Source organism: Falco punctatus (assembly GCF_963210335.1).
Source record: "Falco punctatus genome assembly, chromosome: 9".
NCBI classification, from domain to species: Eukaryota; Metazoa; Chordata; class Aves; order Falconiformes; family Falconidae; genus Falco; species Falco punctatus.
This window is the reverse complement of record NC_137589.1, coordinates 28,244,876-28,261,325: the sequence shown is the minus strand read 5'-3', so window position 1 is coordinate 28,261,325 and position 16,450 is coordinate 28,244,876. Positions and strand designations below refer to the sequence as shown.

The following is a 16,450-nucleotide window of genomic DNA, read 5'->3' as shown; positions in this document are numbered from 1 at the left end:
TGGGTGAAAAAATAAAAGAATTTAACTTAAGCAGACAATCCTTCAAACAAAGGATTACCTTGCAGATAGTGTCAATATTGTATCAGATGCTTAGCAAATTTAGAAGGGTGCAAGGTCTTTGCCTGGAGCGTAGTACCTTGCTCAAGGACAGAAGCATGCAGTCCACCTAGATGTACTACAAGCTTGAGGTAGTGAATTCATCATTGTGCATTTATTACTAAAGGAGAGCGTCTTAAAAAGAATTACCTGTTTAAATAATTGTCATCTTATTCTCTGTTGATGAAATCGCGAAGTCTTTAGAAAAGCTGAATTGTGTTAAGATGGAAAGTGAAACTGATTCCTTCTGTGTACAAGTAACACTGCTAACAGTGCAGTTGCCATGACAAAAAAGAAAGAAGCGGAGAACTTAAAATACACTCCTTCTAGAAAACTGGGGAAAAAACCCCTATTCTTTGTAAGTAAATCTAATAAGGAAGTGCAAACATGGATAGATTAAACATTATCACTACCACCTTTAACTGAAATACCTGAAGTTTGTTAGCCCATTCTCTGTGTAGAATTGCCAAACCTGTTTGGTCTCCTAGTAAATTCCTCAATATAAGATTCTGCCTGAGATTTAATTCAGAGGGGTGTATGAACACATATTTATCTAAAGTCTCCACCTGGTCATGAGGGCCAGTGGAACTGTCCCCTGAAAGGGAGTTTAACACATCCATCTCCCCTCCTTTCTCCAGTATATATAATCTCTATAAAGAGATCTCTGTCCAGAATACATACTTGCTCCAATTCTGCCTTCCTTCCTCATCAGCTGTGACTTGCCATCTTCTATAATCATTGAATGATTCCTGGCTTTGCAGTAATAAAACGCTGCTAAGAGACCAACAAGATTTCAGAAGCATCTAAGTAACACAAAGGCAAGATTCCCAGAGAGGTTCAGCCTGCAGTATGTAATTACCTTCGTTATTGTAAGGCAGACTTTGTGAATCCTTTTACAGTGTCACACAGCTAAGAGTGTCCAGAAGCACAGGTAACTCCTATGGATACTGTATAGGAGTTCTGTGCATGCACAGCACCTGTTTAATTGGACAGAGGTGTGCAGCATTGAGCTGGTCTGGTCATGTTGTACCCAAATCCAAGCCCAGCAGCAGCTCTGCCCCTTGGCCAGCTCACAGCCAAGATGATGCGTGGGTACACGGATGCCTTTTTGCAGTGCCCAAATTGGGAAGGTTTGGTGGAAGTGGAGTTCAAAACAGAAACTATCCTGATTTGCATTGGAACAGAAAAATATTTTTAAGCAATACCCCAGGACTGAGGTGTACTGAAAGGAAGGGCCAGGATTACTCGCCAAGCGGTATCCCTGAGATATTCCACTTCTATAAGCTCTGGCTAATGTGTGAAAAGAGTTTCCTCTACTGAGTACTTTCTAATCAATTGTGAGGGGTGGGTTTTGTTTTTGTTGGGTTTGAGTTTATAAATAGCTGGAGCCTTATCTTCCCTGTCATATACAGAGAACAAGATTGTCACAACACACATACTAGCAGTGTCACACCAGGCTATCAGATAAAGGACATTTAACTTCACTTTCAGCACTTGACTTTAAATTACAATACGGTCACATCATAGACACACACACTCAAATCTATATAATCTGTGGATTTGCCTGGATGGTCACTTTCCCAGAAATATTTTTATGAAGTAGAAATGAAAAAAATTATCAGAGTAATTAACAGAACTTACACTTCAAATCATTATCAGGAGTCAGCCTAAGTAAATACATGGTATTTGATCCCAAGAAGGGCTCCCGTTTATTTCAGGAAGGGTGTGTTCAAAGAATGCTAGACTGGAGTTGTAGCATCAGATCCAGAAAATTCTGTGGGATGTTTATTTATTTGGGCTAAATTTAAGTGCAGTTGCATTATTTAAGTATTTGTTCCTGTACCTGGTAAGTGGTAACATAATGCTACTGTTTCAGCCTCACCAATTAACCAAACCCCAGTACTGGTTGTTTTGAAGCAGAGGATTAGTCAGTGATAGATACAGGCGATTCTGCTGAAGTTTATCTACAAAGACCATACAAAAGCCTGTATCCTTGAGCATGTCAGGTATGAAACAAATAGTAACACCTTTTTTTGTATCTGTAAGCCCTTTGCCTGTCAGAGGATTGCCTGAAAAAAGCTTTTTTTCCCTAGCTTTTCCGGAGGGTGGTGTTTCAAAAGCTTGATCAGACTGCGTCTGGCATTTTGTTTCTCCCTCCTTTCAGTTCTAAACTGTTTCTGCCTCTTTCATGATGCATAGCTTCTGACAAAAAATAGCCAGGAAAAATATTCCCATACATGTACCTAGACTATACTTTTGTTTTAAGCAGTGATGCATACTAGTGTTTAGGGCAGATGTTCCTTTTCCCCCCCTCTGGTTACCAATAGTTCTAAGATACTAACTTCAAAGGATCTTAAATAACAAGCAGTTGTCGTAGCTTCCAAGTAGAAGCTGTAGCCTGTAAAAAAACCTAAGTTTTTGAGCCATAAGAATAAGTAAGGAAATTAAATAATTATAATTCAGCTTTTATGAAAGCAAGCATGGGTCATTGAACTTGACTGGTTTAAAACATGCATTATACATTGACAGCCCAGAACAAATAAGTATTCCTGGCTATCAAATAAATATACATTCAGTTTTCTTCTAGAAAAGCCTATTCTCTCCTTAGTGTCTGGAACAGCTGTTTCAAGGCAATTCCATACTTAGATGCATGCCAAAGTATTTCAACGTATTTTCATTAAGAAAATGGAGGAACTAAACCATATGCAGTTAGTTAAATATAACAACACAAATACCGGGTAAAAGAAAAGCTTAGATGCATTGATGAGAAGATGTACATGCATGAAAGTCAACAAGCCTCAGCTTTTACTTTTATCCTTTCTGACCCCTGCATGAGACTATGTGACAAATTACAGGAATGTGTGCGGCTGTGCGCTCACTCTTGTTTAGTGATGAATGGGGCACATGAAGAGTACTTTGAAGGAAGTGGGGCACTGGCCTTTAAAATTTAGATAAGGGGAGCCACTTAAGGCATTAACATCTGTAGGCTGCCGTTCAACACTGACAATCTACTGAGTATCCCTGAATTACCAAGATGGTAACACCACACACTCAGGTTTAGGAGACATCAGGTTCCTCTTGTACATTGGCTCACCATGATAGGACTTCTCAAATACTGCATGGCAAAGTAGCACATTAGTTCACCGTCTCAATTACTGCATGACAGCTTTCCCACGTAGAGTCCTTAACTATAAAAATCAAAAGACCAAAGATATGATGCTACACCATGTGTTAATGAGGGAAGTCAAGAATTGCCTCAGAGGGTATCCACAGGTGATTTGAGGGAAGGACTTCCATACAATAATGCCAAATATTTGAGATATATTTCAGAAAACAGCACCAAACCACTCTAGAATTGCATACCAATCAGCAGAAAAATATTATACCCTTGCAGGGGAAAAGTTTTCTTTTACTGTTTCACAACATATGAAAGTTATTCAAGAACAATTCACAATTCAGTAAGGCTGTGAAATTAAACTCATGCAGCTCATTGAACACTTTGTTAGAATTATATGTAAATTACAAAAGCAGAAATATCTATTGTTAGCACAATAGTTAAGAAATAGAAACATATCTGAATGTAATTCAAGTCCAGCACTTTTATACAACATAAAACTGGCCTTTTTATTTATATTAGTGTCTCAATTCAAGCATGATAATGCTTGCTAGTTTAGGACACAACTTATGGGATGAACATTCCTTATTTCAATGCTGGCATTACTCAAGACCAGAGTTAACATTAGGAAATCACAAGTTCACTAGCAATAAAAAAAGTAAACAGGGAAAAAATAACGGAAACAAATAGGATAATCCAAACATTTAAGCTATATGAGTTACAAGACTGCTAGTGAAAACCAGCAACTTAAGTGGGAGCAGGGTCAGTTGAACAGAGAAGTCACAGAGCAATAGCAGCACTTCAAAATAGCTGACAACATCTAAATGCACATGCATTCATTAAGACCATTTTAGCATTCAGATTTTGCCAATCTAAGATACCAGATTATTCCTAGATGAAAACCACATTTTCCAAACCACAATTTCCTGACAGCACAGCTCAAACTGACTCAGAAACACAGTAAAATTAAAATCAAAGGAGCAAGCTTGGGAAAGTTACAGGAGACACAGAAATATCATTAGGAAAAGCAAGAAGAATTTCTAGGAGCAGCTTTAGGAGAAATTGGGAAGAAGAAATTCAGCAAGGATGTGGCAGGACTAAGAAAGACCACAAAACACCAGTTTGTACTTAGATTCTTCTCCCCAGGGCTGAGCCACCACAGCTACAGGTCTCATAGCTGCTGTAGGAGAGCAAAGGGGTAGAGCTGGGTACTCTTAGCAACCAGCCACTTCTGGCATGTGTGGTAAAAACCAAAGAGACCCTCTCCTCCTGAATATAGAGGTGACCGCTCTCCATCAGCGGAGACAGTGCCTCTGCCTGCAGCCAGCTGGGCTTCCTTGAGTCAATCAATGATTTGCTTCTCGCTTTCATAATTACAGAATAGTCCTCCCTCCACTTTTCTCAAATCATTGACAACAAATAGTCAATGTACCACTTGTGTTCTAATTTACGAAGAGCACAGCCTGAACCTGTGGCAGCTGAGCGCACCCTGCTCTCACTCTCAGGTGCCGGCCGTAGGGGTTAGGCAGAAATTAGGAGCAGAGCTATAGTATCTTTTGCTATGGGACTGCTTCTTACAGGGTAACAGCTCTCAGCAGCCTCAGGTGTCCCTCCCACGGCTGCTAACCATCAAGACCCAAAAAAGGTGAAGGGGGAGGAATATATAAAAATGAAACCTGATGTTGCCTGGGTAGAGAATTGTGGTTTAGGTATGCATCTTCCTCAAGCCCTTTACTCATCCCTCTAATGAGGTTGTTGTAGGGGCCCTAGAGCAAAAATGGGGTTTGTAAGTATTTATGTTTGAGTTCTGTAGATCACATTTGTAGCTGCTTCTGAACAAGACAATGGTTTGTATTCTCATTATGCTTCACTGATTTTGCCCAACAGAATTATTTCTGTAACCTGTTTAAAAATTGTGTTGTAAAAGCAGGATTTTAAAAGTGTTTTTATGTACTAATCTCTGAGGCTAGTTTTTGTCTCTTTCTCTATGAGTTAAATTTGATGTCTTTAATTATGTAAAAAGAAGCTTAATTTTAAATGCTGAAATAAACAATCAACACTCCTCCCATGTTCCTAGAATATAACAATGCCCTATTTACAGAGAAAGCATTGAAGAAGACAACCATTTTCTCAGTTGAAGTGTTAAGAAATGATAGACTTTAAAGAAACAATAGGCTTCAAAGTAAAAAACTAATAATTTTTCCAATAAGAAACTAATACAGATCATAAAATCTGATATTTGCTAGAACATTGTTTTTCTATGAAATGCAAACACACAAATGTTTCATGATATTTTATCTGATGGGCCATAATCATCAATAACCTTGAAATTAATACAGTGTTTTCCTGGAATGTAATTTCTGCTGTAATTGATGTTATTTTAAGATATTCTTACTGTTTTCATTCCTTTCAGGTCAATGAAAATTCCTGAAGTCGAAGGAAAAGGTGAAATGCTACCTCCAACTATAGAAAAAATAATAAAAGGATACAACAAGTATCTACGTCCATTTTTTGATAGTAAGTAGAAAAGCTGTTTTGCCAAGATTGAGCCATAACATAATGCAGTGTCTGAAACTCACCAATGAAAGCAAATGTTTTTTTGCTGTACCTTTTCTCCAGTGTTTGACAGTGAGTGATCTGATTATACGTGATGTGCTATGATATAATAAGATGTAGCTTAACAGCTTTTGTGGCCCAAGGTGAAACTTGCATTCCAGGCCTTCAGAAGCAAAACTTCTAGACTCTGTTAGAAATTTGGCTACTGATGTTCGTGTGTCCTCAGTGAAATAAGCTGTAATGCTTTGCATATTTAAAAGCATAGTTTTCTCTAATTTCCTAAATATTAATTACAATTTTTTATTAATACTAAGAAAGCTTTATATATCAAAGTACTTATGAAAACACAAGCAAATCTTGTTACTATACCAAGCATTATGTGCATCTACCGCAAGATTGCAAGGGAGTTATTTAATAAATGATTCTTTCCTCAGGCCTTAAAGGTCACTGAACTGGCTCACTGCAGAACTGTGAGGGAAAATGAATTGAAAATGTCAGTTCCCTGTGTTGGAAGGCCACGGTCACCAGGTTGGAAGACCCGTGTAGTCTGCTGCACCAAGGCTGACTCTACTGCCCTGTAGTGCAGTCAGTGTTAAGCACCTGAAATCTCAGTGACAAACGTTTTCCTTGCTTGGATTAGGCAATTGCTTGTATCGGGAATACTGAAGGCAGAGATCTTCACCCAGTCTCAAAACCCTTCAGTAACTGCAGAACTCTGAAAAAGATATTCTGCATGTTGAAAAGATGCTTAGCACCATGTGTCTGTCAGAAAATAAACTCACGAAGTGAATGCTAGGCAATAGTTCTTAAGTGAGATATTCAGAAATGTTAGAGGTTTCAAATTAAGACTCTTACATCCTTTTATAGCCTACTTAAAAATGATTGATTGAAGGTTTTCTCAGACCACGCTGTTACCTCTTGCCATCCAAATACCTGGTGAGACTATCAGCCTGTTCAATAAGGGCACTCCACATCATGTGCAATATGTGAATCCATTTCATAAATACATTAAAATAAATCTATATTTTAGGTTTAGGAGATAGGGAAAACAATTTATCTGTTTGGTTTTATTGTAATTGTCTCAGCTGCTGATAAAACTGCTATAAATTTACATGATCTAAGAAGACTTTTCAGAAAAAGAGAAGTAATGCTAATAAATAAATGAAAACTCTTATCATTGGAGATGATGCATAATGGAAAATAACTATATATTCAGTGGCCATTAATGCATTTCATTCATTACTTCATGCTGGTACTGGAGGTATGTTGGCACTACCATGATGGATGTGTTCTGGTAGGCAGCAAACAATTTCATTGCAAAATCCTATGATAGTAGTTAAGACCAATAGTAAAGCACTACTGAGTTATGAGTCTTCCTTTTCTAATGTGAGCCATCTTTTTTTTTTTTTTTTTTTTTTCTTCCCCTCAGCTGTTGTAACTTAGCAAGGCTATGACCCTTCATGCCTGGGGATTTTGTTCAGAGGGATGCTAAGGACTTTCTGTGTTTGCCTGGGAATCCCAGAGGAGCTCAAGCATGGAGCAAGTCTATGTCATATGCAGAGAGAGTCTAGCATTTCCAGACAGTGCCAGCATCACTGTATATGCTCGCCACAGCTCAGGCATGCAAACTCTGTCTTGGAAATCTGGAAATCTTAGATGGGTCTGTATTAGCCCTGCTGCTGAAGTAATGGGCTGAGACTCTCAAATATGTTTTATTGATGCCATTTCTAAATGCAGGGTTGGTGGTTTTGTGAGAAATTACTTTTTTTTTTTTTTTTTTTTTTTTTTTTTGGTAGGAATAAGAAGGTTAAGATAAGCCAGAAAGTGCTCGTCCAGATTTTTGGACCTGTAGTTGTTTGCAAGGCTATCTGGGATGACTTTCCATGTGATAGAGGCATGTGTGCTCAGGGTGGGGTGGGGAGTTGTATCTGCTCAGCCCTGACCCCTCTCTGTTACTGGCAAGGTGCGCTGCAGCTCAGATGAGATTCAGGTCCAGGAGAGACTATTGCTCTTCTCAGAAGCAGAGCTAGTAAACCACCTAAATACTTAATTTAACAGATCAGTGGATTGTGCTGGTCTGTGTGACCACAGCTATCCTAGCTTTCTTCTGTGTAATGTTCTCTTTATTTCTGTGCATATTATCTGCCTGCAGCTGGTGTATCTTGTATCTGTTCTTCATGAGAAACATTTTGGTGTAACTGGCTTTACTCAGAATTATACCAATGGCTACAGCACACTAGCTAAATAGTTGATCAAACCAGAGTATCAAGGTACTCAGGCGTACTTCTGACTTTTTTTTTTTTAACCTGCCTTATGCCCCCGAAAGTTTAATTGGTATGACATTTGCATGTTAATTGTAAGAGACTGATCTTACGATCCTTTTTTGATTGATCAAAGTGGTGGTTTGACTTGAGCAGGTTAATGAACAAGTGCATAATAAAAACATAAAATGGGGTGTTCTGGTACTGGTAGAGATTATCACCTACTATAAAAACTTGCACGGTTCTAATTGTATCAACCTATCAATGCTGATTTACTCTGAGAAGGAAACTTGCATTTCTAGCAACATGAACAGAAAAGGATGTATATGCATGTTAACCCCAAGATCTGTTTGCTGTCTGAAGTGTGTGAAAGGATTTGCATGAAATGGGAACCTAGTATGTGTATGTTAATATACAGAAATATATATATAAAAAATCTACAGTCATCCCCTTTAAGGCATGTGGCTTTATTTGATTTTTATTTTGCCAGTATTCCTTTACTGTTAAAAGTGTGCATATTTCTATTTATCTGGTGGTCAGTTAGAACTGCGCTTCTAAATAAGCATGAAGAAGTTTGTTTTAAGACTAGATGGTGTTATTTGTTGGCATCTACAATGCTTTGAACTTAATGTTACCTAGTTATAATGGAACACTGAAATGTGACTTTTTTAATAAAGAGTGAGAGGGCTAGAGGTTAGGCTGAATTTTAGAATAACGTAATTCAAAGTCATGTCAAAGTGATTTGCCCTTGAAATTTTTCTTCAAGCAGGAAATGAAGATTTTTGCAGTGATGCTTGCTGTCAAGATACAATCATACTCTTACAAAATTAGTGTCAATGAACTCCTTAATGTTTAGCAAAGTGCTTTTTTAGTCCTGAAAAGAAAGGATTAGGTATAAACAAATGATCATAAAATGAAGGTTCTATTTTTCCTAAAGCCAGGAGAAACAGAAAAATTTACTAGTCAAGGAAACTTTATGGCAGCTCAGAAGTGCTAAAACCCTCAATGTGCCTGTCTCCTGTGTTTGGTCCTTGTGCTGAGACTAGTAGGTGGCTGGAAATTACCTAAGTGGCTCCAACTTGGCTAGTGTTGCTAATGAGGGGATTATGACTATACAAAGAGATTTTTCTCTTGAATCCAATGACTGTGCATATAACACAAAAATTGTCATCTTCTCTTGCATGGATTGGAACTAATAGTTTTCTAGATTTTTGAGCCTGGATTAATCTCACCTTGCTTTACCCATGTCACCCCTCCAGACCCTTGCTACTGAAACCCTGCCTGGTTTTATTTATGCCTGGTGCAGACTGTCATTGCCCTTGAGTAGGTGCCTACAGTTAGACCAGGTGAAGCCAGTCTTAGTATGGCAAAGGTTTGCAGACAAGTGAAATGGAATATTTTATGTCTGGCCATGGTGGGTGGCACATACCAGTTACCAGATTGTGGGGGTACTTTTACACAGTGTTTAGTACAGAGAAGTCCCAGCTGGACTGGCTACTTGGCTCTGCCATCTGAATGTTATTACTAAGAGTGTTCTCTTTCCTTAACTATAATGTTTTAATGTCCCTCTTTGAGCTGGTTTGTCAAGCAAATCTTAATAAACTGAACAGATAGACCTGGGAAGTTCCATTAGCAAATTAAAAAATTACCTAATCTAGAAAGATTTTAACCATTCTTTGGAATGGAATATGAAATACTGCTATACTAGTGTTAGTAGATAGTATGCCTTAACATAGTAGTATCCATCCTAGACTTTCAGATAGATGTGAAATTCTTCCCTAGAAAAGCTGACATAAGAGATTGAAAAATGCACAGTTATTTACCTTAAATGTGCTACACAACCCTGACACTTTATCTCGGCAATACAAGCTGATTTCAACAACAGTTTTTTTTGCTGAAACAGTGTGCATCAATTTTATAATTTTAGGTGCTGTGCCAAACCTCTCTGAATTAATGAGCAATTCCTGCTGACTTCAGTGAGCCTTGGATCAGGTTCATAGAGTTGTTAAGGGAGGCATAGGATCTTGTAAATAATTTTATACAAACAGATTTTGTTCTGTGATTGAATGTGATAGCTTAAGTGTTCCAATTAAAAAGAGACACTAAGAAAAGGTCACAGCTAAGTATATTTGAATATGGAAGCTGCTTTCAAGTGGTGTAGAAAAGTGTCATGCTTAAATCAGTTATTCTAAACCACATTTCAAAGATATTTTTTCCTCCTTAGCTTTATAAAGAGTAATACATTTCACGGTCTTAAGGTTTAAATTCAAGAAAGTGAATTAAATCTTCAAGTCCAACATTCTGTGTAAGACCAGTCATTATATTTTTTCTCAAATGTTGTTTACATTCTATGAGTTTAATTAGATGAAGATATTTTAGTGCTCCAAAGTTTACAGTTTACTGCCAAATGAGACCAGGAGATACCAGAATGTTTGCTGTTTCTAAGACCCTTTGATTTAGTGAGACAAGCCCACAGGGTACATGAGAAAGAAATACTAAGTAATAATCATCTAAAGACTACTTTATGTACGAGTTAGCCAATGTCTAATCTTGCAAAGGCAAAAAGCCCAGAATATCTATGGCCAGTTGTATATGGGGAAAAATATCTTTTGAATCCCTGATGAAGCCTTAAAATTATGATTTAATAAATCAATGACTTGGTGCATAAAGTGTAAACTTCAGTATACAGTTGGTAATGTAGATTTTCCTTCCTTTCCCATGGAAATGAGAGACACAGTGAGACTATCACTGCCAACAAACCCAGCTTCCTGCAGGCAAGGTGGTTTGGTTTTTTGTTTTATGGTTTTCCCACCCCCCTTCAAATGCTGAGTTCTAGAGACATTAAATGATGAACAGTAATTAAGTTAGAAAAAAATTAATTTATCTGAAGTTTCATGTTGTCTTTAGCTTCTATAAACTGGGATCTTGCTTTGCTTTGTCAGACAATGTGTACAACTTAACTACTGGATACCTTTTCTGTGCACTTACTGCCACTGGGCAAATCGCCGCTTTGGCTTCTCTTTGGGTAGCTGAGTAAATGCTGTTCCTTAATTTTTGTTACAACCTTTGATATTAAGCTTCCAGAGTTGTTTCTGTATTCTGGAATATTTCTCTGCTGTTTGCAGATTTATTCTTTTTTTCCAAATGTGGAAAACAAATCTTGTCACAGTAATCTCATAACAGTCTTGCCAATAAGTCTAGATTGCAAGACAACTCAATTCTGTGTATTGCTCACTGTGGCAATAGTGCTTCTGCCAAAGCATAATGCAGAAAGATGATGTTGAAATGATTATCTGTGACAACCTCTAAATCCTTCTCAAAGACACAGCTTGCCAAGATAGTTTCCTATCCTGTATGTACTGCCTGCATTATTTGTCCCCACCATGCTAATTACTTGCATTTGGCTACATGAAAATATGTTTTTCTGACAAATGATTAAACAAGCTGTTGTTGTTACAATCCCCTCCACTTTTTTTCTTGTCCACAAACTGTACTAGTGGAGCTACATCACTGTCTAAAGATCACTGATGCGAACAAATAGGATTGAAGCAGATTCCTGCTAGAAATGGCTCTGTATTCTGATGTTTTTATATGAACAGTTACAGCTAAGATGTCAGAGGGCATGTCTTAATCTGTCCTGTCTCTTCACATAATGTATATTTGTCAAGAAAGATGTCTTGTGGTTGGAAGCTAAACGCACTGAAAAAATCCAAGCATAATGTATCACTTCAGATAAAAGTCCCTTAATACTCTAAAACAAAGCAAAGCTGCAATAAGGCAGACACAAACAGTTTTTCATGAAACTATAACAAATTGTTCTAGTAATACTTCTCTTTCTAATTCTGTTAGTTGCATAGTGTTTTATCCAGTATGGCTGCAAGGATGAGGTATTCTTTCAAAAAGCCATCTCTTTTTTTGAGATATTTCCAAGTGTCAGAATTGTTTTAAGTTTTTTATTTAACTAAATGAAAAAGCTAGTACTAACAGCTCAGCACAGGCAGTGCTGATAGTGCCGATGGATTTAAGTAGTAGGTGTTCAGAGTTAAATACATACGTGAGAGTGGTGGTTTGTTTTGTTGGCACAAAGTTTAACAGACTGTGATCGTTGCAGTGATCCAAACTTAATTTTTAGGTATGCTCTCTGTCACTCTTCTGGCTGCTTTCCCATACAGGATTACTATGAATACTTGTAAAATGTGTAAAGTAACAGTCTTTGTGCACCAGTTTCAGTAAAAGTTAAAATGTATGTTAATTACTGTGCACCCATTGCTGTAACAAGGCACAGCATTTGGCGTTTCTTTGCTGTGTTTTGAAGGTTCCCTTTGCTAATGCAGGACAGACTGACTTTGGTTTCCTTCTGAAGTTGTCATTATACATACAATTCCTGCCAAATGTATGGAAATGTAGGAACTGACTGCCTCTGGTCTACTGCCTGGTTTTTGACACTGTCAATAGGAGACCTTTCAGAGGAAGTTCAGGGGAAACCCTGGTGGATTATTATGGGAAGGCTCATTCTGCTAATACTTTGCATGTTTAGTAAGGCGCCATAAATTGTATTTAAGCCTCACACACAAAAAAGAAATTAGCATTTAACTACTAATATTGTTCTGATTTGGTAAACTGTTAAAGCAAAGCTATTCCCAGCAGCTTGTGTTAATAAAGACCCTTCTGTAATTGTCATGCCTCCTCCCTGCCTTCCTGTGAAGGCTAGCAGAGCAGGATGGTTTTATCCTGGCCACGCGACCACTCCTTAGCACTTGTCCTGGCACAGCCCTGCCTCACAGTTCGATCAGTTTGAGCTTGAAGTACCTCCTAACCTAAGCTAGATGTCTTTTGGTGATTGGGAGTCACCCAACGCTACAGTTCTGTTGTTACCTAATATTTTGAGAAACAGTGCAACAGGAAACAAGGAAGAGATGGACAAAGTCCTGTGTCTGTGATTCTGGAAAACTTAAACCTAATATAATTTCAGTAATATTTCTGGAAAGTCAACTGTTCATCTGAGGTATAACAATAGCACTGATGATACTGGAATACTGCTAGTGAACGTTTCCCCTAATCTGTATAGCCTTAACCAGGCAAGAATCAAATGTTGTTCCTACCAATATAATGTGATATAATAGGAGAGTCTGACTATTCCCAGCCACAATTCCCACATAGTCAGCTGAACACTGCATTGTCATCTCCTTAGGATGGTCCATCTTTAAGCATATGCCTTGTATGATGAGGTTCCCTCCCCCAAATTCTTGTGTGACAGTTGTCAATACTATGTTCTGTTACAGTCATACATGGGGAATCTGTAGGAAGACTATAAAAAAAAGATCAGGAAATGGGTTATAAATCACACTTATTTTTAAACAAGGGTTTTTGAGGGTCAGATGTATCTTTTGAAGCTGGCAATATTGTACCTGTCATGATACAGTACAACGGTAAGCATAAGTATCAATTGACTCTGCTGTTGCACCCTAGAAAATTGGGCTGAGTTTCCTAGAGGGGCAAATTTTTAACCCTGCAGGGACAAAACATAAGTGTTTTCTTAGAGTATCAAAACCTGCAAAGAATGGAAAAAAACAGAAGAGCAAGCTGTCAATTGTCTGGGAACTTTTCAGTTAAATAATTTTCTTCCACAGTTAGCCTCCAAAGTCCTCTTCCGATAGATGAACAATTTCTTCTGATCTCTGTATACAATTTGTAATATATAATAAACATGTAAATTACCATCAGGGGATGCTGCAAGCCTACAGTCCTGCTTTAAGCTGGAGCTTTATATTTGAACTGAGTCCGGAACAAAGCTTTTATAGATTTTCAGGACTGCCAGATGTTTAACACATGTATTACGAATGGAAATTATTTGGAAAAAAACCTAATACACTTACACCGCTTAAAATGACATTTTTCTTTCGTGTTATTCAGCAGGGTAGGTTGGACCTCATCTTCCTCTAGATGCTGTTCGGGAGTATACGAGCTATGTATATAATGCATTGCAGGGAGCCATGAGGAGGTTTCAGCAGTGTGCCTGTGATAGACTGGCACCATCAGCTACACAGATCTTATTTAAAGTAGTTGTGTGTTTCTCAGTACTACTTCCTGTGCTTCTCAATGACTTGGAAAGATGCATTTATGTAATATGAATTTTCTTGTACATGTACTCTATTAATTATTTTGCACATAATCAACCAGGAGTAATGTCTTGTTTCCATGAAAGCTCTGCACAAAGTCTGCATTTTGAAACATACAGCTGGTGCTTTTCCTTCTGACACCATGAAATGCACATTCACAAGGAAATGAGAGTCTGAGCATGCTAACATTACAATGACAACTACTTAGGTATTTAATCACACTGAACGAACATTCATTAGATGTTAATATATCAGGAGAATAAAATTACTAGTTTTTCTTGATAAATGCAAATATTTAAATCGCAAGTTAACTGCTAATGGTCAAAAGCAAGATGCTGAAGCGCAGTAACACAATATAGACGATATATTCTTAAATAGGCAGCAAATAAATTCACTTAGCTACCCCATCTTGATATTAACCATATGACATTACCAGGTGCAACTCCTTAGTTCACCAACATTTGATGGACCAGATGTTGCAACTGGAAGCATTCTTTCCAGTGCTCTGCACCTCAGAGCAGAAGGGTGTGATGTACCATGGGGATTGTGCCTTCTGCACCTTGTTGTGCAACAATTTTCCCAGCACTCTTTTCTGGAAGAAAAAAAAAAATAATCAGGAAGTATTTAGGAAATAAAGCATGTTTATTAAAACCAAGATACTGTTAATCTAGAAGTATTATATTTTGGTTATGAAATTGTTAAAATTCTTTCATAATCTAAGTTTGAGGAATACTTCCTTTTAAAAAAGATACTAAACATTTGGAAACAAGTGGATTATGTTGTGGAAAATTTTCTAGCCAGTTCTCCTGAACACTGAGTATTTAAGAACTCTGTGCTAGATTCTGACTTTCTCTTTTTTGCAGATGGTCCTGTGTCAGTTGGAATGAGTCTGGATATTGCAAGCATTGATACAATATCAGAAATAAATATGGTATTGTAGCTTTTGCAATCTTTTTTTGTTTTGCTTGTTGATAAGCTAATGTCTTGTGTTTACATCTGCTGGCAGTGTGACTTTGAGGCTTTTCTCCTTGTGCAATCGATACGTGTTAGGAGATGGAATTTTATTTTTCACTACAGACAGTGGTTATAGCACTAGAATAAGTGTAGAAATGTAGATGCAAATCACATGTCTCACAGATACAAACAGAAATTTGCTACTGACTATTAATCTTAATGAAAGGCATATAGAACAGTATTTATCTGCCAGATGAAATGTCTAAATCTTTATGCATCTCAGAAAATGAAAGATATATTCACATTACTTTGAAACCACCACTAATCTCTTTCCTTGAGATTAGACACAGCTGAACTCGGCTTGTTTTTCTCTTTTACTGTTACACATTAATTTATTCCAGCTGTTTCATTAATTTTTTATTTATTTTTGAACAAAGTATGAAGTGGAGTATACTTTTTCTAATTAAAGATACTCCATTGGTACATAGAAATAAAAGGCAAAATCCATTAACCAGATATTCAGTATTAGAAAGTGTGTGTGTGTATATATATATATATATATAATGCGTACATATATATACAAAAAGTACCTCACCATTTAATTACTGAGGCTTCCACAGGAATCGAGTATTAGAATCCCTCAGCTCCTAGTAAGTATTGGCTAGTATTAGAAAGGGGAAACTAAGGTTAGAACTTAAGATGAAGTTCTCATGCTGATAAAAACATACCATAAAAGCTAAAGTTGATTAAAAAGTTGCTAAGAAATAGTATGTTTTTATGTAAGACTACAAGGCATATCTGAACTGAAGATGATTTGGGCGGAGAGTTATATACAAGGTCTTGATAAATTTGGCACTGCTGTTTCCCTTGTGATACTGAAAGAATAAATTGTGCTAAAAATGATGATTCCCTTCCTATTTCACTAACTTCTTTTTCTGAGTTTATACATTTTTTCCAAAGTTTTCTTAAAGTGCATTTTTTTGTAGTAGTTTGTAATCGAAATTATATTTGCAGCCACTTATATAAAGCATTCTAAAATTTAAAGATTTACAGAGCCAGATTATCTGCTTACAAAGCTCTAGATGACTTCAGCTGATTTATAGCCCCAGACTTAGGCCATCAGTTTATACTGTAAAATTCCAATGACTGTAAAACCAAAATCTACTCAAGATAATATTTCTTAATGATAACCTCACATCAAGTGCTGGAAAATTTGGCAGTACAAGAGCCAGTACAACTGCTATCAGAGTGCAAGCATTTGGGAATGGGACATGGAGAGTCACACACAAGCTGTTTGTGCCCAACAACTGTTTCCATACGCTTTTGTAAAACAGAATCTAATACAGGTT

General features: G+C 37.3%; 1 protein-coding gene across 2 annotated transcripts in view; it reads left to right on the top strand.

Moving 5' to 3' along the window:
- Positions 1-16,450, top strand: part of LOC308069197 (gamma-aminobutyric acid receptor subunit pi-like) — a 63,741-nt gene that overhangs the window by 25,858 nt on the left and 21,433 nt on the right. Inside the window, exons 3-4 of one of the 2 annotated variants that reach the window (XM_080401102.1) lie at positions 5,625-5,728; positions 15,011-15,078. In XM_080401102.1, coding sequence (XP_080257228.1) covers positions 5,625-5,728; positions 15,011-15,078 — 172 coding nt within the window. Of the gene's footprint in view, positions 1-1,972; positions 5,729-15,010; positions 15,079-16,450 lie in introns of both variants that reach the window. The other variant, XM_080401103.1, reaches the window with a different exon arrangement.